The sequence below is a fragment of the Megalops cyprinoides genome, chromosome 11 (assembly GCF_013368585.1).
Source record: "Megalops cyprinoides isolate fMegCyp1 chromosome 11, fMegCyp1.pri, whole genome shotgun sequence".
Lineage (NCBI taxonomy): Eukaryota > Metazoa > Chordata > Actinopteri > Elopiformes > Megalopidae > Megalops > Megalops cyprinoides.
Window position 1 is genome coordinate 19,045,391 of NC_050593.1, and position 26,274 is coordinate 19,071,664.

General features: G+C 40.3%; 2 protein-coding genes across 3 annotated transcripts in view; one reads left to right on the plus strand and one right to left on the minus strand.

The window, feature by feature from the left end:
* Positions 1–11,004, minus strand: part of LOC118785652 (rho guanine nucleotide exchange factor 7-like) — a 33,433-nt gene extending 22,429 nt beyond the window's left edge. For both annotated transcript variants that reach the window (XM_036540475.1, XM_036540474.1), the window contains exons 1-2: positions 10,679–11,004; positions 8,028–8,111 (exon numbers count right to left, since the gene is read on the minus strand). In XM_036540475.1, the coding sequence (XP_036396368.1) occupies positions 8,028–8,111; positions 10,679–10,843 (249 nt within the window). In that variant the 5' untranslated portion in view covers positions 10,844–11,004. The remainder of the gene's footprint in view (positions 1–8,027; positions 8,112–10,678) is intronic.
* A 2,297-nt stretch (positions 11,005–13,301) lies between these two features.
* si:dkeyp-34c12.1 (uncharacterized protein LOC570187 homolog) lies at positions 13,302–16,271 on the plus strand. Its single transcript, XM_036540853.1, has 8 exons — positions 13,302–13,586; positions 13,765–13,882; positions 14,263–14,384; positions 14,616–14,714; positions 14,963–15,159; positions 15,526–15,589; positions 15,735–15,797; positions 16,095–16,271. Exons 1-8 carry the CDS (start codon positions 13,302–13,304, stop codon positions 16,269–16,271), a joined length of 1,125 nt encoding a protein of 374 aa, XP_036396746.1.
* The last annotated feature ends 10,003 nt before the right edge of the window (positions 16,272–26,274 follow it).

The window sequence follows — 26,274 nt, forward strand, 5'->3', positions numbered from 1 at the left end:
TCCACATCTCACCAAGCAGCTTTCCCAATAGGGCACCCCACTCTCAGTGTGGATCAGCTACGTTTCACTAGGGTGGTGTCCCTTTTACTGTCTGACTGAGTCATTCATCAGACCAGATGAGCCTACAACAGTGGTGGAGGGAGTGGGGCGGCCAAACTGCACCTCTGCCGCAGCAAAGAAACCAGGACAAGAGGCTGGCCTATTGTATGCAGCACTCTATTTTACCCTGCTTCTTATGCATTAGATATTTAGACTTTGATTACTATTGCTACAAGTGCAATTAAGAAATCAAGATATCTAAGCAGTGCTGTATGTTTGTGTACATTATTATTACCATTATTACCCACCTTATTGTGGGTTCTTGCTTAAATACAGAACCACAATGCCTCGAATCAATGATGCAACAACACAGTTTACTTAAAGAAATTAAACTAAATAAACTAACAAATGTGGTAAGAGCCTGTGCCTGTTTTGTAATTCAATGAGGAAATTCCCAGTGACAGTAAAATCTATTTCCAAAGCTAAGAGGATGATCATGACACATAAACTGTACCTGATCTGAAGACAGCACTTCCCAATTGACCCCAGTATCTTCAGTCCCTATAACACGTCATCATACTTTACAACTAAAACCAGATCCACTTCATGGGCTTCCTTCACTTCCTATGTGGAGCCCCACTGTTAACAGTCAGCTGGCTAACCAACACCCCTTCCCCCATCTACTCCTCTGAGAACTTTTTTCTCCATATTGTGGAAACAAAGACCACACTGTTTGTATTTCATCTGAAGATATACATCCTTTCTCTACTTGAATCCAAGTGCCATTTGTCAGCCTGAGGCTATCTTTTGTCTTGTTCTACGTGTTTTTGTGGAAACACGCTTGTATAGCTTAGACATCATATGAGACGTCTACTGTTTTCCACTCATCAAAATGTTGCCCTGAAGCAAAACACTACCGAGACAAAATGTTTTATAAGACACTCCATGCTTTAAAACTACAGACAACAGACAGACAAGAGTGAAACTGCATTGGCTGACATCTGGGCATCATTTCATCAACGGAGCAACCTGAGCCCTTCGTAAGCACAACAGAGACCATGTCTATGAGGTATGTCCACTCTTAAACTGGGACGATGCGGCGTGCTGAACTGCCACTGGAATTAATGAGCTCTAGAGAATGGTCGCCCAGGATGCGGCTTCGCACAGGACAAAAGGATACTTGTTTGGGCTGCTCACAGCTGGCCTGTACCAGAGAGACTGCCAAGACCATGTTCAGGAAGGCTATGAAGACCCGACCACCTCACACAGTACACAATCATATGCCATGTCCAAAATCACAAAGGAGGAGTACTGAGAAAGGAGACACTGACAGCGATCGGTGAATTAGAGCGACAAGGACCTGTTCTGTCTCATCTTCACAAGTAAGAGAGAACAAGAACGCTGCGCGAGTTCTTTCTTTATAATGGTAAAAGTGCAAAGTAAAGGCAAATCCTGTCAGTTACTTGTCATATTGAAGATTATTTTTGCCATCACAACTGAATTTACATGATACATGACCAATTCAAAGATTGCAATATAGAAGCAAAGTGCCACATTTGACACCACTGAGTAAATTAAAATAAAAAAAAACAAATTGTCAGCATAGGAGATCTAGTCTTGTGGCTCAGGTCATACCAATGGCACAGATTTGAGATTGCACAGATAAAAAAAGTTTCCTCTGATCTCACACAAGGTTGTGTTCCTGGTAGGGATGCACCGATATATTGGCCGTACATCGGTATCGGCCGATATTCGCCTTGTCGATTGCCATCGGCCTATCGGCAAATAAGATGACATTCACCGATGGCAGTGGCTGATGTTTATCTGTTGTCTCGTGACAACAGTAGCCTACCCAGCTGCATTTTCGGAGAATCTCATGCCCAAACTGTTATCTTTTGTTCACAGTTATTTCAGAATACTGCTGCAAGTATTTCAACTAAAAGAAAACAAAGTAATTACACATCACCTGTTCTAGAGTCTCTTCACTGGCTTCTGGCCTACAAAGCACTGAATAAATACCTCTGTCATCCATTTGTTATTTCATATAATGCCAGTATATCCTTATACTCTAGGCCAGCTGGCTGCCCTTTCATTTCAAAAATTAAAACTCGTGGCATGTCTTTTGGCTATAAAATCAAATCTGGATGCCTCTGTTTTATAGAATTTTTGCCTTTTTTTCCCTCACAGCTCTCCAGTTTTGTGCTATGTTGATAACACCCAGCTGTTTCTTCCCTCCCCTCCTTAAGACATGCTGTTATCCTCACATGTCAGCTTGCCTTGCAGAGGTGTCATCCTGCAGGTGTAATCATCATCTGAGAATCAACATGACAAGACTGAGACACTCTACACCCCCAGCTAAGCCCTCTCCCCTTCACAACCTCTCCATCACTGTGAACAACACTACGGTGACCACCGGCCAGACCAAAAACACCCTTGAGGTGAAACGTGACAACAAGCTGACCTTTGCGGAGTGAACTGCATTAGTGAGGAGTACTTTCAGATTCTTCCTCTACAGTATCAGAAGAGTCCACCTTTTCCATGCCACTAACTCGCCTCCTGGTTCAGGCCTTGGTTCTCTCCTGCCTACATGGTCAAACTCCTGCAGTTTATCCAGAACACTGCAGCTTTGCTGTACCACAACCTTGCAGGGGGTGTTTCCATGTGTCACACTTCCTGATCTCCCTCCACTGGTTTGTGGTATAGTAACAGCTCACATTCATTTCAAAAGACTTGTGTTACCCTAGCAGACAGCAAGCATAAGGACTAGTCCATTTCTGACCTCATCAGACCTTACATGCCAGCGACAGGGTGTCCCTCCACTTCCAGGTCACCCACTACCATCATGCCCCCTCTCTTTTCTAGCTAACATGTGGGGGAAAGAGATTCTAATAGCAGTCAGGACCACATACATCTCAGACTGACAACCTAGCTCTAGTACTTAAATTTTGCCTTTCTACTGCTTTAGAGCATTTTTTTCTCGTTGACACAAGTTTTGAAATTTTGATTATTTTAGCACTTAGTGTGTATGCACTGGTTGTTATAGGCTGTGTGACAGACTGACTAGTGTACAGATGCAGTCTCACATTTTCTGTGCACTGTTGTTCATGCGGCCTTATTACATGCACTTACGTACCTTTGCTTTGCAAGTCACCAAATGACTAAATGTAAATGTTCAATATTTACTTCACACTTGCAGAAGACTGCACAATTTACTTAGCATTGCTTTTCATCAACCAGCCTACCTCCTCCTTTGTCCACAAATACAATACTTCTGCAAATAGTGATGTAACCACACCCTGGCCACATCCCACTATTAAGCAGCCAACTTTACCTGAAGTGATCCACTTTCAACCACATCTAACCTACACCTGGTTGTGTAAGTGTAAACAGAATTTTTAGTGTGGTTACATTTAAATGCTTCTGAATATGTGCTAGTGGGAAAATAGTAACATTGTTTGCAGTCATTACATCTGAGTGACTTAAAGAGTTGAAAAGTGGATATGATAAATTCATAACCACAGCACTGGCCAAAAACAACAGAAAAAAATAAATCACTACAAGCATTGATCATCCTTGTTTTAGCCAATAAAGAAGTACCAACACATCATTGTATTTTCAGAAAAAGACAAAAAAAAAAAACCCCACAGCAATCCCGCACTGTGATCTCACTTTCCCAATTAAAACCTTTGACTACTCACCAGCCTCCCAATGCTCATTTGTGTCCTCACAATTCTGCCAAAGACATCTGTGACACTAATGACAATGTCATAAACACAAACTGTCCAGTGAGCATAACATTTATGCTCTTACAAGTGTTGTCTAATGTGGTAGTTTCAATCCACTATTCATTGGCAAGCAAACCCTCTCCAACACACTTCAACGAGAGACACAGGTGATGAAACGGCAACCTTAACAATTCACACTGCAGGAAACCTAAAAATGGAACATGTCACAATATTATCTGCCCATGATTACACCACTAAATCCTTTTAAAATATGAACACATTTGTTCGGAATACAAACGCACTGATAATCACACAACCATTCCTTTTACCATGAGGTGAAACACAGGATACAAGTAAGCCAACAGGCAGATGGAAAACTGCAGACAAAAGTTTTGCTTGGTCTCCTTGTAATTAGGCCACGCGCCAGCCAGGTGTACTGAATTCTTTATCCTCTACTTGGCATTAATACCTCCTCTAACAGCTACCACTCCCTGTTATACAAATACAAAGTAGGTACACTGCCAAAATGGTAGCACAAAATCCATGAAAGCAAAGGCTTTTCATTATTTTAAACAACTTACGGTATCTTGTGTTTGATGGCAGTATACTGCACTCATTACTTCTGTTGTATTTTATGTTCATTGTATACATTATCCACAGTAAATATGCATATTCTCTGAATACCACACAGGCAAATACAATTTTTGGCATGAATTAAAAATGATCATTTGTATCAATGGACAATGTATTGATTATAATTTCCATGAATTAACCCCACCTTTCAAATTCACTAATAACATTACTGTATGTCAGGGAGGATGAATCCAAAAAGCAGCATCGAGACACCAGACTGTGCAGCTTTTAATTCTTGAATGTGTGGTAAAGAATTTACTGGCTCTAACCCTGAGTGTGGCACAGATGCTGTTCTCTTCAGCAAGGTGCTTGACTTGACTCGTTTAAGTAATTCCCAGCTCAGCGTTCAAACATCTAGGCTAGAAATATCCATTTGTTTCTAGAAGTTTACGGCCTAAATAAAAATGCAGTAAATGTTTTGAAAGTCTGCAAATTCATTGGGAAAGAAAGTTATGTCATGTTGCATGTTATTTTCTATTACCTTGGCCTGCCAGCTGAAAAAAGTATTACACTGACAAACTTCACAAACTAAGACCATCTCTTCATTCTGACATTAGATCAGGTTAGATCCATCAGACATTGATTTCACTTTCTTCCACAAGAACACAAACCTGGCCCCACCCCAGACATCTTGACAGAGCTCAACAGACCATTGCAATTCTGACCTATACCTGCCAGTTGTCCATGGCAAACACCAAGAGAATCTGCCATTTTCCCACCAGAACTCAGCTACTGGTCCAGCCCTGGTCTCAAATACTGCAAATGCCTCCTGCCTTGTCTTCCTGCCCAAGCCAATAAAATCCAGCTCCAGGTAATCTAAAAATCATGCAGCTTGTCCTGACATCTTTGGTCTTAACTATTCCTACAACTCTTCTCACCACCCTCCACTGATTACCAACTGCAATCCATATTTTCTTCAAAACCTTGGGGATAGCAAACCGACTCGCCCTAGCATCCTCAGCTAAATGGTCTCATCTCTCCCTGCAGGCTGGCTCACACCCTGGGCTCCACCTACGCTGGTCATCTGTTTTTCCTTCTACTACAAAGCTCCACAGTTAAAGCCTTGCCCCTCAAGTGGAGGGAGGAATGAGCTTCCAACCCTAATCAGGACAGTAGACTAACATCTTCAGACAGCATCAGAGTCCTGTAGCACCATTTCCCATAATGTTGTTATATTTACTGTTTAATTTCAATTACGTTATTACTGCACTTGAGAGTTTGTGCAACAGCTGTATGTGAATGTGTGCTTAATTGTAGGCAACAGCTCTGTATTGCCTTCTTTGATGGTTGTACCCAATGAATGTTCTGCTCTGGCTGTACTGTACTTGCTTAATCCCTATCGATTCTGTGCTTCATTTTCCAATGCCCTGTAAGTGACCCTGCAAAGGGCTGTCAGCCAAATAAAGGAATACATCATGCAAAATCATTATTGTTTAGAGTGACAGGAATGAATGTATCATATGTACGTGGTAATTTCTGGACAGCACGTTCTACTGCATTAGCTTTCAACATGATGTTAATACATGAGACTTCTTGTTCCTTATTACTACATACGTTTTACATACATTTTACTACATACAGAGATGTAGGTAGCTAATTTTATTTCACTTTGTATACATTACTTATACAAAAACCTTTATAATGATTATTTAAAAACAATTCAGTTAAATGTCATCTAAACATTATTGAAAGAGCAATATATTCCTTTAACAAGTCAGACAAAACCAACATAAGGTCACAGCACAAACGTACATACAGTTTATTTACTGCAACATAATGATTACCCTTTTTCTGATCTGATGCTGATGTAAGACTTATAAACACCCATTTTATATGCTATCCCCTTAAAAAAGCAAGATTACTCTGAGGAAATGGTGCAACAGTAGTATTGTACCTGCAGTTTAAATGTAGACTTTCTCCTCAAAAGTATGCTTAAAACAAAATTATGTGATCTTTTGCCAAAACCACAGGTTCCCACAACATTGTTAATTCGTCAGAGCACATGTGGTAACAAGCAAGTCATCGGCATTTGCAGACCTTTTTGTCTAAGTCTGTCAAACAGCTCAATTTTTCCTTGATGTATAAGTGAGCAACACCCTTCCCCCTGTACCACAATCACACAGAGTTCCTCAGTGTCCACAAGTCATGCCTAGACACATGGCCATGGGGATTATTTATCTGAACCGATTAAGTAATTAAGGTTAAAGAATGAACAGAAGCACCCAGTGCCACTTCCAGTGCAGGGCTGGTTCCCTCCTGCCTGCCTGTCAACTTCTGAAAGCACTGCTCTATTTTATGATGCTAGCATTTTCCAGTGCTCTAAACCCATCTCTTCTCATTATTTTTCTCATTGCGTCTCTATCGAACCTCTCTTCTGCTAGAGATAGGCCATCATTACAGTATGCCAGAGGACAGATAGTGGTTATACTGTATTACAGGATGGGGGATGGGTGCCCAAGCATGTATAGAATCAGTGGTGTATAGCACAAATGTACACACAACATAGGCAAACCAGGTTGCTGTTAATTAATGTTTTGTTTGAAGGAGCAGCTCATTAGTCATTATATCGGTCTTTCCATCTCGACGTAACCATCCAAATAAGACAGGGAAGAAAAACTTTCACAGAATCTTGTTTCTGGGCTGATTTCAGTGTTTGGATTTTTGCATTGGTAAAGCCTTTATCCATGAAAAATAATTCAAAAACCACTTCAAATCTTAAAGCCTGTTCTGACACACCTGCCTTATCTTCACCGCCCATAGGACTAATGAGCAGTGGACAGCACACACAACAGACAACATTTTATTTTGTGACTGTAATCTTTTTTTTCTTATGCTCTACTCATTTGGTTATTGTGATCTTTGCACATTTTAGGAATTAATCTTCCAGTCATAAAACAATTAGAAATAATCAGCCCTACACTTAAGTTACTTAACAAAACATAAAACAGAGACTTCATTATTATTTTTTTTCTAGAATAAACACTCGAACACTCGAAATAAGAAGTGATGGCGCATTCCAAATAGTGGTCACAGAGAAAGCACAATGAATGCAATCTGAAGATTACAGATTCTGACATCTGAGATGAGAAAACGCGATGCCAATAAGAGTCTGATTCAGACTGGAAAGCAAAATCATATTACTGCAACCAAGGCCGGCATAATAAGGAAACGGCATTCATGTAGCTGTACATATACTGTATTGTTAGAAAAACAGTCAGTTATAAGCAATCCACTGTTTAAATATTTGCGAATTGTGCATTCTAAACCATGAACAGTGCGCTATTGTAATCGCTTCTATACACGGTTGTCAGACCAAGGCACCTCCTCGATCAGATGAAGTAGGCTATACCAAGAATGCCGTTGCTCAAATCATTAATACAAATGGAGATAAAACTAGTCGTTTTACTTAACCAGCACCTTTGTAGCTGTTGTAGTCCTAACAGTATCATTCCCGATACAGACTTCCAAGAACCCAGGAGCTGTATCTGTATTTATTGTTTGACTGTTTATTTAATTTTGCTATATATGTATGTCTAAGCACTGCCACACTGCACGACATGAAACTGTGTTTTACAAAGCATCAGCAAGCAAATACAAAGCTATCAGATAATGTAGAAAGTGGCCACTCACCTCTATGCGAAATAATCCGCAGCCTTTTAGAAACTCCCTGATGTTGCCCAGGCACTCGCTGTCGTTCCTCGGTTCCTGGTAAATCTGTGTGTGGGGGGAAAAGGCGAACTTTGAAACAAATCCCGATCCGTACTTACACGCCAGTGCACTCCCTTTGCGGACACTTGATTATTCATGAACTGATTTCCAGCTATATCTACGTATAGCAATATCTGCGTTGATATAGCTCTCATAAAGCACGTTTTCTCACGGGAAGTGGGCACCGGAGTAAAGGAAATGACGTTTCCTAATACGATTCCATCCACATCCAAATAGCCTGTATTACAACTATCTCTGACAACGAAACAAGATTTGCAGGTAATGAACAGATTGGAGACTGGCGGAATAATCCAGAGTATATTTAACTGCTATTTTTCTGGTTCGAATCACAGCGGGGAGTTGGAGGTTTACAATTTAGACGATTCTGTAGGCTATGATGTGTATTAGTATAATGACTGACGTATCTAGCTGTATGTGCCCACCGACGTTCCTAAATGTAAGTTACGCGTGCGGTTTCCACAATGATATTTTGTATCCTATTTAAAGTGAACAACATGGTTACAGTACCATGTTCCGGCTATTTTAGTGACATGAGCACCAAAAAAGCAAAAGTTTATTTTAAGTTCAAAACAGGACATTACAGTCTCAGTTTGTCATTTACAGCCTCGATTGTTCTGTTATAATTTACCATAATACAATTATTCATGATCATTCAAACACCGAGCAAGTCCACGTGTGCCTCTGGTATAGATTTGTGTCATGTCTTGTATCCCTTTAAATTGATATTTTAATAGAAAATGGTGTATGTAAGTGTTAAATGAACCCACATGTATGAATTACTATAATTTATTGGCATTAATTTAAGGATCCCTTTTTGCATCAGTTCTTGCTAGTTGGTTGGGATGATACCAAGATCATAACACACAGTGCAATAAATGCATTTTATAACAAGTACACTTCCAAATACCATTCTCCCCATTTCCTAGTAGACTGTACCATTCTACCATTTGCTACCAAACCATGACAGAAAACTTTCCAAAAGATTTCATTTTAAATTAAATTTTGTGATCAGGACTGAACTCTCTTTCAGTGAAATGTACATTTTTGCAGACTTGATCTGATTGAGGAATATAGGGAGGCCCTGTGAAATTTCCTTCACTTGCCTTATGATTGACTAGGAAAGCCCACAATGGTATTGTACACCTCCTAAAATGAGAGGAAGTACTGAGCTGAAGTAAAGAGGGAATATCAAAGAATGGACTGGGATTCAATCTACAGCATGTCTTGAACATTAACCACATAATTACTGCCATACCAAATGAACCTCCTCCTTTCAAATAAACTTTATTTGCTTGAGATTTCAAATAGCAGTTGAAGAAGATGAATGCTTTACAGTTTCAATAAGAGTTTTGTGTTTCAGAAATTATTCAACACAGTAGGAATATCACATTTGTATGTGTTTTAGAAATACTTACAGAGAGATAATGCTGAATATCAATAACATTGCTAACTTATACCTCAGTAAGGTGATTATGCGAGCTGAACTAAGTTCCAACATTCTGTATTTTTCTTTAGACCCTGGAATGTCAGTTATGGTTAATGTTACTGTGTGGGACTCACCAATTGTCTCTTTTATGTCACAACTCTATACAATATAAGAAACCCCCAGCTATGTCTGAGTGGATAGTGTATTGCTGACAAATATTTTGTATAATGCACTCAAATGTTTGTCTACAGGTTTCCAGCGAGAAATACCTTGATGTTTTGTTTGTTTTTACACCTGAAGAGTAGATTTTGTTGTTGGTATGTATAACTGGCCCGTTTCCTTTACATAATATAAGCCAAACAGCTATTCAGACAGCAATCCCACTATAAGACAAACGAACTGGTGACAGTTTAAATTAGCATGTTGCAAAAGTTCTGTTTATTTACTTTTGACTAGGTCTAGTTCATGTACAGAGTCACCAATCCATACTGTAGGCTATATTTTGTTGTTCAACATAAACTAACGACTCATGCAAGAAACCCCCTACAAAAACTGCCCTGTTCCTTTAAATATTGAGGGTCTTCCCGTTCCGTGTGATTTAGCAGTCAATGGCGGCCCGCGCGTGTGGACTGCTTACGGGGTATCTTTAAAAATCAATAGTCCTGTTGATTTGAAACAAATGTGCCCTCGCGCTGGTCTACCATATTAGTATAGCCAATACAAACAAAAAATCACAAACATTTTGAATCAGCTGTTTACCAACATACAGCATTCCTGTTTTTTGTTTTATAAATATAAACTTTAATATTTTTTCTCTAATCTTGGGGTAACCAACGTCGCATCCCCGAAGTCGATTCCGTATAGGCTTCATTCACCCGCGGCTAAACTGGCACTTTATTGTTACCTTTGAATAACGCACACCAGTCGTTCAGCGTTAGTACACTGAAATATGTGTCAGGATTTGACTCCGTGACAATACTCAGTGCGTACATGACCTTTCAGCAGCAACGTTTCATTTTAAAAGGCAATATCGTGAAGTCATAAATCATAGTCTATTACATTTTGTCATATTAAACACATAAATAGTAGTATGTGAGTACATGCCGGCAATAAGAAACATTCTTACTTTATCGATGGAGCCTGGGCGCAGTCGGTCCAACAGCTTGCACAGGACCACCCCATCTTTGAGGGATGACTGCAAAAATCCTTCGGGATCCGAGATGGTCTTTTTCGGCGATTCCAAGACCCCCAGTGTTATAAGCCACGTTACCGTCTGTTCCGCTGAATTCATGGCCAAATTCAGGATGCAAACCCAGCAAGGGGTAAATTGTGTAAAACAAGAGGGTTAGGGTAAATATAGGAAAAATCTGGATGGTTATTTAAATTGAACCATTTCCTCTCTAGACTACAATTGTTCAAGACTCGGGAGCTGAACAGCGAGTGATCCCTTTGTTGACTAGCTCCAAATGATCATCTGCTTTTTGAAAACCTAGCAGGTCTATTTTTTTCCTCCCTCGGGTTTTTTTCCTCTGGCAAGCTGTCAAATGCCTTGCTCTGTTATACACTCAACCTGCATCCCCTGCCGCACGAGGTCTTCCGGCAGATGACATCGCATACATTGGCTACACGGCCACCTCAGATTGTCCTCGGAGGAACGGATGCACATTCCAGTGGGATATTTTGTCTTGTTTTTCCATTATGTGTTTTAAAACAGGAAGGTGTGTACAACTTGCCACTGTAGAAAGCCACTGCTCTGTCTAATCGTAAAAGCCACTGATGCAGCTCACAACGTTAAAACGTATAATATTGTTTACATAATATGTATTATGTGTATTAATAATAATATACGTTATTGTCTCCCTTTTAACCCTTTACCACAGAATAATTATTTACTTTAACACCTTAACTGAACATCTGAACTAGGCAAACCTGCAAATGCAGCAGTTTGTTGGTTTGAAGCCCCATCTTTGTCTCAGTATACAAAAATGGAGTACTGAAACACTAACTTTTATCAGTGTAGCATGAGTAATGTACAACAGTTTTCAGACTCAAATATGTAGGAGGTATTTGCTACAAGGTCTCTCGAACATGCTCACAATATCAAAACATTGTTTAACTGTTCCCAACTGTATCATTGACAAGTAGGACTAATATCATATAAGGTCATGCAGGGAAAAAAAAAAACTCTGTAAAGATTTCTTTCTTAAGGGTTGTGTTTTGCAGAATGTTATAATGAATGTCCAAACCATGAAGCTTCACATCGTTGTGTATACATACATACACACATACATGCGGAATTCACATTTAGGTAGTCAGCACTTTAATTTGATTTAAAAACTTTAACATTCACTCAAAAACATCAATAGCATCCCATTTATCTTTCAACAGTTACATCATATGTTTTATAAATGGTGTTTCTCAGAATCTGCTGTGAATGTGTAATTGTTTATAAAGCTCAGTGCAGTGTATGCATGTTCCATGTGGCTTTATGAAATTTCATGAAGCATGTTGACAGGACAGTGTTTCATATAACAAATCACAGCCAATTCTACAATGGCAATAATGTTGAAAGAAGTCTAAGGGCAAAAAATATTTTGACAGTACCAAAACAAACCATAAATGATTTATTTAAAGCTGTTGTGAAGTGGTCATAATTTTCATCATCACTGAACTCCTCTTTTTTTTGCATTTCTTACAGTACAACCTTGTTTCAGACTGTTCACAGACGGATCGATTGGTAATCTTACAAGTCAGAGAACACACTGATTTTCAAAAGAACTGAAAAACGCATTACAGACTACTAAACCAAGTTCACAAGGCGCGACATTTAGCATATATATACCAGCATATATAACACAGACCATCTCACACTAAGATTCCATACAACAGAATCATGACATCAGGTGAGCTTCACTGTTCAGCTTTTACCATGATAAAAACATAGACCCTCTCACAAGAGCTCACCATTTAATTTCAGCCATCAACCATCGTCAGCATAATAGATTGTAGTTTCGTTGTGAATAAGATGTGGGTTATTCATTATTCTTCCCCCAAACATGATATTTCGCAGTCTTTGTCTCCCTCTTCTGTTTCCGAGGTGAAAATCACAGTGAGCTGTCGAAAATGAATGCAGATGAGTATCCATCGCTCAGTTGAATATTTTTCTCGCTTACATTCTTACAGTGACCGGTAAGCGGCGCTTTTCTTGTTTGGATGCAACCAAGAGCGGGCGAATCGGGATGCAGTCGTGAATTATGATGTAAAAAAAACTTTGACTGAACCAATGGCAATCTAAAGAGTTTATCTCCCTCACTCTGATAAGGCGAGGTCTGAAATGCCCGGATGTTGCGAGGCGTACCTTTACAACTTTTTGACCAATGAAAATCAAGGAGGGGTTGTTTCAAATTTTGCAAAATAGGTCGAAAAGCAATATTAGCTCTCGTAGCTAGGCAGCTAACAGGCAGGTTAGTAGGTAGTTTCACGGTCTTCACTCCATCAGTCTGGCTGCTTTTACTAGCAAAGAGTCGAATGCATATTGCTTGATAAAAAGCTAGCTATAGAGGAACTGCCCGTAAAAAAGTGGTCTCGCCTTTCGAATTAGGCGTTTTTGTAGCTAGCGAGCTAAATTTGTGTAAGGACAGTGCGGCATTTCTGTAATTTTTTACTCGAATCATTTCACAGCCACAATCGGGCAAGTCTAAGCTGAGCTGAACTGGGTACAAAACGAAAATAACCCTCTAATTTCGGACATGAATTCAACAAAACGCTCAAGGGGAAGCAGCAAGAAGACTGCCAATAAAACAAAAGTAAAGAGCAATGTGTCTACTGTATCACGCTTGGAGAACTCGACTACCTGTGCTGAACTCAGCAGCCCCGGGAGAAAAGCGCTCAACACTATCCCTACTGGCAACCAGCTGCCTCGGACTCCGGTGAAGAGAAACTCACTCACAACTGCTTACGCACTCGAAACACAGCGACACGATAAACATCCAGTCAGCTCTTCAGGAAACGATGCAGACGAAAATCCTTCAGCGGTAAGCTGACATGTAATGAACAGCTTTGTAAATGTTACACTGGTACAAAACTGTGCTACGGTGTAGACAAAACAGACTGTTTTTTTACTGTCAAGAATAACCTTCCAGTTGAATGGCTAAAATGTGCTGTGAAATATAGTAGGCTACATTTTTTTTTCTTCTGAATGCTCCCGAAAAGGTCAGGGGTAACATAGCGAAGGACAGGTTAAGTACACCTGAAGTGCCAGGACAGCAGCAACGCGATGAAGGTGTTCAGAGGAAGCTCGCCCGAAGAAACAGCACCATCTCCGCTGCAGGTGAGTGTGTGGACACTGAGGTGTGACGTTGGTCATTCTAAATGTCTCCCAGCTCATCTCGTACAAGGTCTAGGGCCATATGAAAAATGTGTGCTAATGAGTATTTGTAACACCTGTTACCACACTCTTTATTGCAAGCCCTCCTCCCAGGTCTAAGTTTCTGTGATCACAACAAAGGGCTACAACACTGGTCTTGATTATAGGCAAAAATGATGACCTTAGTTTGGTTGCTCTTGTCATTAACCCTGAGTATCATCCACAACAAGCAAAGGTAATGTTAAAGACTTTAGATGACTTATTAGATTGTGGGGAGAGGAGGCATGGGTGCTTTTTATTCTAGTAGTAAATATCCTCACAGTGCATTGATTTTTCACACACAGCACAGCTGGAGAATGCAGATCCAGACCACTTCATTAGGGGAATGCAGGGATACCAGTGGACAGCAGCAGACCTGGAATTTGTGGAACGCACAAAGATGGAGAGAGAAATCCAGCAGCTAAAGGTTTGTAAAGTGTAGGACTTGGAGTTATATTTTCCAGAAGTAACCCTGCCTTTAGCCACGGCCTCACTCCTACTTTATTTGTCCATTATCTGGGATATGGACAAGAAGAATGTAGCTTCCTTAAAAATGAAGGCACCACTGAGGGAATGGAGCTAGTGATATACTGTAGCTTTGTTTTCACAGTAATGAGTTCAGATAGTCAGCTAAAGTGCATCTGCCACTATGTTTCAGAGCGAGTTGAAAACCCTGCAAAGGCAGCGAAAAGATGAGCAACAGAAGAGGGATTTGTCACTGGCTAATAGAGAGAAGGTGCAGGCTGACCTCACAGAGGTAAGGAATGATATCATGGGGGAACAGTCTAACTTCTCGGTCCAAACGTATAAAAACCTGTTTCTGAAGACATTGTCTTCCTTTTCTGCAGAAAAAAAAAAGACATTGACATTGTTACCCCTCCAGCCCCAGTTTTGCTAACATTATGTCACATTGATAAATCATTTGGTCCATAAATAGTCTTAGTCCTCAAGACTTCACCTGTGTTGGCTCACTCATACAACTGTAATTTGATGGTATGCTTTTAGATGGATGCGTTTGATCTGACGATGCGGCTGGCCAGAGACTTCCTGTGTCAGAAACTAGGCATGGCTGACGTCACACTCCTGGACCCCAAATCCCTCATGGCACAGATTAGAGTGGCGGATGTGCAGCACGCCATGCAGAAGGAGACGGCTAAAGTCGCAACACTGAAAAATTTGGTGAAAAGAGCACAGCATCTTAGGTATTGAATGACATGTGTGCATGCTCAAATTCTGATGGTATGGTGTGGCTGGTGGTTTGGCACTCTGCAGTGTTGGGTTGGGATTTGGAAAGTCCAGGATGACAACGTATGAGCTGGGTGCCAGAGGTTGAGTGCTGCACTGTGTGGTCTGCATGTTGAACATAGTATAGCAATTTTGACACTGGAAAATTTGGCCAGTAGGTATCATATAGCTACCTACTGGAGGAGGAGGGAGAATTTAGATTTATGGTGGAAAATTGTATGCTTATCGATTCTACTATGATTCCATTTTCATTTTGTCTTCACCCAAGAAATGCCTCCTTGTTGGAAAGTTTACAAAGTACTGACATTTGTGTGTTTATATAGTAAGCAAGAGGAAGAGCAAAGCCAAGAGAACAAAAGACAGAAACAGAAGATTCGTCAAAAACAGGTAGACTTTCTCCTCACCTTATTGTAAAAAATAGGATTAATCTTTATTACAGGTTTAATAATAAAGGGTTGTGTGGAGTGTTTGCACATCTGTGCTGTTATCTGTTGAAATGACATGAAAATGCTTTCTTCCTCCACTTTCACAGGCAAAGGTGGATAGATTGAAGAATGAACTGTCAGATCTGAAGGCAAAGTTGTCAGAAGCAGAGGTCTGTGCACTTTTCAGTTTGTTTTCTGCTTGTTGTACCCTCTACCTTAATTTTTAAATTTAATTTTAAAATAAAACCTGCTGGAATGAGCAAAACTACCAGGTGAACCCAGCTGATATTACCACATATTGTGTTCCAACTTTATATCACATTTGAAGAATTGTCAGTTTTCTGTGTAAATCTAAAACTGTTACTGTTATGGGCTGTTTAATGTCCCCAAATGTGCCTGCAGACGTCTGTACTGTTTCATGAATCTTTGTCATTCTTACTTGACTCATATTTTCCTTGGATCTCCAGGACACTCTGCAAGCCACACAGAGGCAGTTGGAGGCCATAACGGACCCAAAGCCCACAGAGGATGAGGGTGAGATAGACATGGCTAAAGTCTTGAGGCGATCGAAGAGAATTGCGAAGCGGAAGGAGAACTTCCTCGAGAGGGAGGCCATTTTGAAGAAAATACGTTCCATGAAGTGAATCGCTGATATTCAGATACTTCTTTTATTTATTTAGTGTTCTGTGCAGTTAATAGCTGTGTATTTCTGGTGTGCATGAATGTGACATTGACTTCAATAAAGAGTAGTCTTTTAAATTACCGGTCTTTGGATAGTGGGTCATTCAAGTGCTCATTGCACTTTGAAATGTATTTTGTAACTTTGAGGTAATGAAATGCAGCACACAGAATGTTCAAGTAAAGAGATATTGCTATGTGAATATCCTATATATCAGTGCACAAACTACTGACAAAAAATTGTCACGTGCCAGTAGTAGTTGATGCCAGGAATGGATGATAGTCAGTGTGTGTGCGCGCACTTGCACTCTGTATCTTATTTCACCAGTTGATGGCAGCAGTAGTACTGTAAATGGGAATAGGAGGAATAGCTTCAAAGCAAAATGTCTATGAAATCAAGCAACCCAAACAACAATTTTCTGTCTGGATCAGGTGATGTCCCCAATGGATGGTTGCCCAAAATATTAAAAATATATTGACCTGTGTGTCATTTTAAGTAAATAGCTTAAAGGTTTAAGCTAGCACTTTTTCTAAGCAAGACTGTTTGTAGTTTGTGTATCACCATGGTTCACTTGTCAATCAATCAGGACCCAGAAAAACTTTATAGTAAGCGAGATGCCTCTGGTCATGTCAGGTCAGTCAAAACAAAAAAGACATCATTCTTTTGGCAGCCTTCTTATGCTTAGCTCCAATATGTCACCTTGGGCACACAATTTAACAAGAGGGGAACTAGGAATTGGTGCCTCTGTCTTCTGAAAGACTATCATGAAAGCTCATCCATTAGCACTTGATTGCACTCTTAAATCTATGCTCTTTTATGCAGAGACCTCTTTTGGAAAGTAAAATACAAAGAATAGTGTCTGTTATCATACATTATATGATACACCTAGCAATTTTACATACATGTCTACCTGACATCCAATGAGCAAGTCATTTTAGGTGAAACGTGTACAGGTTCAACACTCAACAAATGGCAGGCTACCTCCATCAGGATGCAAATTCTAAATTCTGCTGAATACTGTGCAGTGAGCTTTACATATGCCTTTGAGAAGGCTATCCCGTCACATTTGGAGAAAGTGTCCAAATCCTAGAGATTTGGATACTTTCAGTGAGATGTGTGAATTGTGTGAATTCTGATCACAGTGTTATTCCTCTCATTGTAGCTGTGCAGCTTGACAGCCAGCATCCCAGCCTACCAAGGACCTTGTACTGGTGCTGGATACTAACCTGTTTCTCACCAGCAATACAGCAACAGCGGCACAGAGCTGCAGCCTTCTGCTCTGTAGCGTCCAAAAAATCCGCCCATTTTGCATTACCTGTTTTTAATACTAGACTACTGAAATTATGTTCTTGGAGTTCCTGTAAGTGCCATCTGTCCACTGTAGCTGATTCAGTTCACAACAGCTTGATTGATTTACAACCAACCAAAATACTGTTATCTGACACCACTCCTTATCTTTCCTTTGGAAAGATATAAAGATATAGGCAAGGCATTGCTTATACAAAAATGAAACTTTCTTAGATCTCTTGCAATTCACTAAATGCTATGTGTACATTTTGATCTCATTTTACAGTATAGACTTTCCATTATAATCTCCTGGCTTCAATGCTGTAAGCCTGGAAACTGGAAAGTGAGTATGAACACATCTGACATCTCTCCAGACATTCCTCTCATGTTTACTATATTTCATTAGTACAGACAGCCTGCTGTGTATATTGACAGTCTGTGTCTGGGTCACACACTGGGAAATATAATATTAGATAGGGCACTGTGGGAGGAGGGTAGTGTAGGGTGTTAGAAATGTGTGGTGAGAGAGACGGTGTGTGCCCAGAACACTAGCACAGTACTAGAGGTGTGTGTGCGTGTGTTGTCCTGAGTAAGTGGTCAGTCTGTCTCAGGGAGCAGAGAGAGAGCCTCCTGTGTGTGTTTCTCCATGTTCATACCACTCTGCTAATGGGGCAGAATGCACATGGGGCAGGCACACTACTACCCATCTGGTCAGCACCGGTCCTGTTCAGTTCAGCTCAATAAAACAGATGGGCATGAGGAAGAGAAAAGCCCCCAAAACCAAAAGCCCCCCAAAAATGTGTTCCAGGAGATGTGATCAGAGGTTTAGAATGTGGAGGCCAGAAAATGATTACCGTCTCCCCCAGGTTTTTGTGGCTCCCTGGACACACAAACACAGCATGTTTTGTCTAGAGTTTGATTTCCTTTAGCCCACTTTTCATGATAATATTGGTGAAAGTATGATGAAGTTCAGTTGTCCCTACTGCCACTGTTCTCATAAGTGTCCTTCCAAAGCAAGGCCGTGTTTCTCTTGGATATGTGCAATTCTTTCATGTAATAAATGAAACATCACTGTTTAACCTGATTTGTTGACTACAGCCACAGTTTAGAGCTGTAACTTAGCGTTAAGGTACTTTCTGCCTTAGACAAATTTAAGATCAATATGCCCATCCCTAGTTCAAACCCTAACCATTGAGCAGAACATTTTATTATGATGTGGTTTCTAAGTTTCTAAGAGCAAAAAGTATTTATGCAAAGCTGGACACCCTTTGTGAAATAGAATTCACACAATGCAAATCACACAACCGTCAGGCAACATATAGATAACTACTTTGCCAATGAAGGGACTACTGATGTTCTACCTTGTGTTTTACACAGTGCTTTACACTGCAAAGCAGACCCCTACTGAAATGTAAGAGATGTTTTCAGATATCTACAGTACAAAGCATATATTAAGTCATCTGATCTCAGAACAAGAACCTTTTTACTTTAATAGGATCTTTAGTATCACCAAATTCATCAGAATCAAGCTTTATTGTTATAATACTAATAAATTTGTTTGCAGAAATGTATGTATCAGAAATTTCCCCAGTTTCACATCTATAAGCTGAGTTCTTATTTGCATCATTTTAGTCAATGCATACATTTTGTTTACCTCCCTAAAATAAGGTGAGGTGTGAGTAAGAAGTGTTCTTTGGTCCTTTCTGCAGTTTTCTTTTAACCTGATGAATGGAAGAGGAAGGAGTTTACAGTGACACTTTCACTGCAGACAGGAAAGTTTGAATGACATCGGAACCAACAGATCTGTTTGATCTTTGCCACGGGGTGGACATTCCCTCTGAATTCCGATGCGGGCCTTTCCAGACTGCTCTGGAAACTGGCCACATGAAAAATAAGCCGCAAAGGGGGGGCTCGTCTCTGGTCTCTATAGTTGCTTAACGGAAGACAGTATCTCCCCTGGTAACTGGGATGGACAAACATCGATGTGAAGAGGTGAGTCTGACTTTGGTGTTTGCCCTTGGAGGACACATCGCTGCCTCTCAGCTGATCCTCCGCACAAGTTTGCCGCATGTGGACAAACAGTGAAGGACTGATTTATCTCCCCTTTCTGTCTCTGTCAATCAACAGTCTAGACAAAACCCAGTAGGCTTCTCTTTGATGTCCACCGTGCCATCACTTCAAAGAACGATAAAAGAAACAAAGTATAAATCCCCAATGTGTTGCTGTCAAGTTCATAGCTTATCATTTTTTTCTATCTTCATGTTTTGAAGATGTATTTATTTGTTTATTTTGTAGCATCTCTATTTAATTTGCTGTTTAATTCATTTGATTGATTGTATGTATCACCATTCATGACATCATTACTAAGAATCTGGAGAAGGCTGCTCAAGATATCCCCTTCAAGACAACCATGAACATGAGATTAGAGGACAACTGAAATAATTTTAAGGGTAATTATTAGTGAAAAGGTATAGCATTCATTGAACGTAATGCTGATCTGCTGGGATCTTCGGTCAGACTTGGAGTCTGGCTGGAGTGCAGAGAGTGGCTGTAGGTTGGCACTGAGACGCCCCTGTCTTGGATGTTCTTGAGCTGCAGGGGCCAGTCCTGGTCACAGGACAAGGAGAGTGGAACCCTGGATGCTCCAGGGAGTGTTAAAAACCAGGAAGATCCATGAATACTGCCTGGCACAGAGACCCGCAGGTAGAGGGAGAAGAACAAGAGGCAGTGAGAGGGGAAGAGACAGGATACACAAATAGCTCATGCAAGAGGAAGGAGAGGTTAGTTGGCAGATTATGTACAACATTTGCTGTTCTGAATTGGCTTTGGGAGAGTAGAAATGGATATAGGAATTTCCTGTCCTCCCGAACATCAGTTATGAAACTTTCATATTTTGTATTCTGTGAGGCATACTCACTTTTCTTAAAATGCCATTCCAAAAAATTCTGAGTTTTTCTAGTCCTTGTACAATCTGTGAAGATCCTTCACACAAATGTCAAAACATGCAGTTCATAAAAAATGTCTAATACTTAAACTATCTAAAGTTATCAATAGTCTGTACGAAGAATTTCATTCTACGTACTGCCAAATTTAATAAGCTAAATTTCTGTATGCTGAATTTTAGAAAAGTGCCAGCTCCTTTAACACTCAATACTGCACCTTGGGGAACAACTATCCTTCCCAATATTATGTTCAGTAGGCCTTAGAGGAGGGTCTCCCTGAGATTTACCTCCTGTTTGTTTTCGCACAGGAAAGAGGTATCCATTTGACAGGTGGGTGTTCATGAGAAAAATATTCTCACTCTTGTTTTATATGTTCAGATGGAGTGTGTGGTTTGCATATTTTGCCCATTAATCAAATAATTATCTTCCATATATGCATGGATCCAAAATATCTCTCTCACACACACACACATACGTTCACATACATGTCAACAAAAATATGATAGCCTCTTTGACATGATTTCCAGATGAGATGACCATTGCTGCTCTCTCCTCCCTTTCTCTTGCTTCCTAGTAACAGTTCTTTGTCAATATTAGACTTGAGATCAAATTTTATTATTGTTTGATGTTGATTGCTATTACATTTCTGCATCAGCTACACATATTCCTGCTAGAAAATTGCAATTACATATGGAAGGCTGAAAACTTGCCATGATTTACTAATCATCCTGAATACGTCTATTTTGATTTTGCATCATTATTAAGCATGCTGATCTAAATTAGCACCATTACCAGTTGATTACTTTTTATATGATTACAGTTAATGTAGTAGTTCTATTCCAGTTGGTTTTAAATGCTAAACCAACCTCTGATTATCTTTTTTTTATTATTTTTAAATGTGTTTAATATTTGCATAATGTAATGGTTATGGAGTCAACATGCACAAAACCTTTCAGAGGTAAGCTATGTTTGCATTCCAAAAATTAATGGAGCCCTGACTGATGTTTGTTAAAATTGGGTTTTGTTCAAGTTGCATTGCTAAGCACAGTTGTGAATTAAGCTTAAAAGATTAAAAACAAATTGAAAATAAGAAGTCAATTAATAAATACACACATTTCTAGTTTCCTTTCCTTAGTTTTACAATAAATAAATAAAAAACCTCTTGTAACTTTTTTTGCCCCTGTGAGGTAAAGTGCATAGGAATTTTGGGATTTGAAGGTTTACAAGGATTTTCATAACAACCTCAGTTGAAGTCACTGAAGGATAATTACCAGTGAAGTCATACGCATTTGCCTGTGATATCAACCAAACAAAGAACAGACAACAGAAGACATTCATTGGCGAATCAAATTCACTCAAGAGATTTGGGCTGAGACCAGAGTGGTAAGCCTTTACTTACATTACACCCTGAGGTCAGGGTCCGTTTGAGCAGCATCTTGTTGGCAGGACAACATTCTGGCTTTGAAATGTTCATGGGGATTGTGGTCTGGGAGACAAAGGAGAAAGCGAACAAGCTGTTATATATCAAAAAGTGACAGGGCTCCAAACGTGTACAGCATGTAGAAAAAGTAAGGAGCCAGCAGCCAATATTGCTACTCAGCTGGGTCTGACCCAACAATGGCAATTTGAATTTAGAGTAAATGTATACCCACAAATGGTACACTTACCCACTCTCAGGGCAGTGTAGACAATTCTTCATTATGTACTTGCACAAATTGTGCTTGAGGTAAAACCACCATATGTCTTGTACAAGTACATATGTCTTCAGCTAGAAGTCTTATGAGGAGAGAATGAAGTTTTTAAGGGGCGTTTTATGTGAGCTTCCTGTTGATGTACAGGTCCGGCTGTTCCAAGTAAAATGATCATAATTCTCAATCGAATCCTCTCCAGTGGACATACAGCGTTTTAATGTAGGCTACCAATGGAGTGTAATGTTTTCACTGTGCTATGATGCAGTGTCAGGGAATGTTTGAAATGAGGTGTGCACTTCCAGAAAAAACTGCTGCCAGACCTGTAGCTCCTGCCTTCCTTGGACTCAAATTCAATCTGTTTCCATGAAAAAGCTCCAAATGCCTCAACTAAACTGGATTTCTGAACAAACTGAACAAAGTCAGTAGATTTTAATCTGATATGGTTTCCCTCTAGGGAAGAATATATTAGGGGCAGTTCTGTGCCCTGTGAAAAAAATCCCGGCATTCTGCAAACTCTCCTGTTTTTTGACAAGAGAGAGAGGGACGCTGGATGTTCCATAATTCTCAGGCATTCCAGCAGCTCTTTGATGCAAGTGACCCCAGTCAAGGGTCAGGTAGGGTGAAGTGCTTTCACAGAAACCCATCTGAAGACCTTACTACTTATATCACAATTCATCATCCCATAGTAATTTGGCTCTGGAGGCAGGTTTGATGAGGCTTGATATCACCATAATTCCATTAAATAGTTACATTATTTTGTGAATTTGTCAAACTATTTTTGGATGGATGTAAATTCATTCCTCTCTGTCTCTCTCTTTTTCCTTCATATATATAAACTTTACCATTTTTAGTAATGTCGACCTATTCACTGCCCCCCTGCCAAACAAAACCTTGTGAAACTGTACTGCTGAAAGACGACAGCTGAAAACTGTACCACATACATCAGCATCGGCACCAAGCCCAGCTTGGGGTGGAGGCGGGGTGTACCCACTAAGAGTCTAACGATCCCAAAACAGTTGCCTTGAAGCGTGAAACCTACCACTCACATCATTGAGCCAGCTGTCAAATTTAAATTTATTATGTTTCTTTTTAAATTCCTCCTCTCTGTGACATTCTAAAATACAGATCCCTTAAGAAATAATCAAAAGCCATATTCTGACAAAATGAATACATGAGAAGTTGTTTAATTTAGTCATATATATTGTTCAGTATAGGCTGAGACAGTGGCGAATAAATGCTGCAATGGCCCAATATTTTGTTTCTGTTCATACACTTTGTTTCAACATTGAGGTACTTCTGTTTGTTCAGTTCAGCCTGCTTCATAGCAAGGTGTACTGTGGTAACCACTGTACTGAGTATTGTACTATTGTCTCCCAACTGTCTCACAATTATATATTTTTTATTTATGTATTTTTTCATATTGAAGGATTTGAAGAAGAAAATGTCTGTTGCATCTCACAGCATAGGCTACCCAAATGTGATTAACAGAATTGCCAGAAATATAAATCTGACACATGAGAGGAAAAATTACCTGAATATTTCATCATGCGTTTATACTAAAAATGTACTCCCATTTTAATGTACACACACAAAGCATTTTGCAAGACATGTACGCAACACATTGACTGATTGATTGATTGACTGGCAAATGACCGATTAAATTTTCTGCCAAATCAATTCCTCGCCTGCTAAGCTGTTTGTTTGTTTGTTGTTTGATTGCTCCATTTGAATTGAGAGGAAAACTTGTTAACCATAGAAGGGGCAAAAAAAACCTTAGAACTGCAAAAATGGGAACATTATCCATATCAGCTTCTCCGTGATGCGACGGAGAAAGGCACCCCGCTCAGTTTGTGTTTCCATTTCATGCAGAATGACCTCAGGTTTAGAAGAGTGGTAAAATAAGTTCAGGAAGGCTTGGTTAAGTGTCTGCAGCTATGCTGAAGAGGAGCATTAGAATAAAACATTAGACTAAACATTTACACACTGTCTGCGTGCCAGGCTGGTCTCCTACTGTGCCAGAGTGGTTTCACGGACTGCTAGACGGAGCAACACCTCCGCCCCCCCCCCCCCCCCCCCCCCCCCCCGCCCCCCCCACCATATTGAGACTGCATACCCCCTCCAGTCATCCAGCACCCAGTGAGGTAAGCACTAACCTATAGGATGAGCTTGGCTTTGCTGATATCATCTAAGCAATCTACAGATTCCTCACTAGCCACAGGGTGCCTAAGAGAAGTGAAACAAAAGAAGCTGACATACCCACCCCTATTTGACACAGAGCAAAGACAATTTATTCCCAGTTGTCATCAGATGATGACCTTTACAGGATCAGACCCAAGCCTTAGTACCCAGCATGCATGCGTGACAAATACCTTCACCACTTAGTCGCTCAGGAGACCCACACTCTCTTTTTTACCTCTCATAGAGGATCACAATTCATGATTCATCAACTCTTTCCTATGTGCCTTTAAGCAGTTGCAATAGCCTATCACCCATTGGATTTGAGGTTTGACTTTACTATCTTTCATTAGCAGATGTCATCTGAGGGTCGTGATTTGTCTCTCATTAATCAAGCTGAGACTGAATAGATCATGAAAATATTCCTTCACAACAACTTTATATCTGCAAATATGTGTCGGTGAGGAGTGTTTTTGATGTGAGGTGATACAACCATTACAGCAGCCATCAGAAATTTTGAAAAGAAAAGAGACCTATGTATGGATAGAATAGAGTTTTTGATAAGGTGGGAGGCAGATCATACCTTGCATCTGTTGATCAAATTTCCTTTTTGTTCTTTGCTCTTGAAGAAAATGCACTCATTGACAGTGAAGTCAGTTAATCCATCAGTTGCTCCACTTGCTAATACTGCTCAAGAAATTTTTGGTGCAAAAATTGCAATTTACCATTGTTTTCAGTGAACTCACTGTCAAAGAATAATACTTCATGAAGGCCTATGACCAGCCCATATGCAGTAAATGTAAAAACACTGCATGTATACTAATTTGAAAAGTTATTTGGAAATTCAGATGGCAGAAATCTGCACATGATCACCAGAGATTTACTGAGGAGCAGATGGTTCCTCCACAAGATTTACCCTTCAAAAATAAACCTTTTTTGCAGATTCATCATTTTCTCCATTGCTCAGGGTCTGTATGACATTCTGATATTTGGGGTTACAGCAATAACCTGCCGCACGAAGTCTCTCTGCATTCAAGTGCAGAGGAGCATGCACTTCACGGGAGGATTGGAACTTTGTGGGCGAGTGGGAGAGCAGATTTACAAGACAAGGAAAAAAATGGTCACACAACGTGAGGCCTAACTTTACGGTGAGAAGGTTATCAGTGACCTAGCAAAGGCAAGGTGACAGACACCTCACCTTGTGAGTTCCCCGGGCTTTTACGTGTATTATTGTAGTGTCAGAATATCACCAGCTACCGTGCACGACCTTTGAGTATCCCATAGTCAAACCTGGGTCCTCCTTTCCCCCCACTCCATCTGTGAACCCCTGAGACTGCCTTTCCCTGGGCTGGGGGGGGGGGGGGTCGTTTGGAGGATCTACGCTCAATCTTTCCATAAATAAACAGTGTGCTGTCATAGAGCAGGACTTGAAACAAAGCCACCCACAGACACACAGCTGGCATCGGCCGGTGGTCCTCACCACCGTATGTACAGTAGATGCGATGTTTGGAGTTTCTGGACATTTCCTCCAAGCCCCAGAAAACAATGAGGTTGCTTCTGTGGGAACGAATATCAAGCAGTGTCTCACCCCAAATATGAGATGAGCTGAAATGGAGGATGAGACTATGCCTGGGAGTTTCCACTCTGCAAAACGTGGGTACAATGGCCCCATTCACTTGGTACATGTGGTGAACATGTAGACACTGGGGGTACATGGAGCATTGTTTGGAGAAATACAGTGGTTCACGGACGTGATTTGGTGCTAACACTGAGCCATATTGAATGCCCTCAAGGAGGTGGGCCCCGACTCACATGGTGCTACCTACTGTAGGGAATATTTAACCCCTAGAACCCAAAAGCTACAAATTGTGGC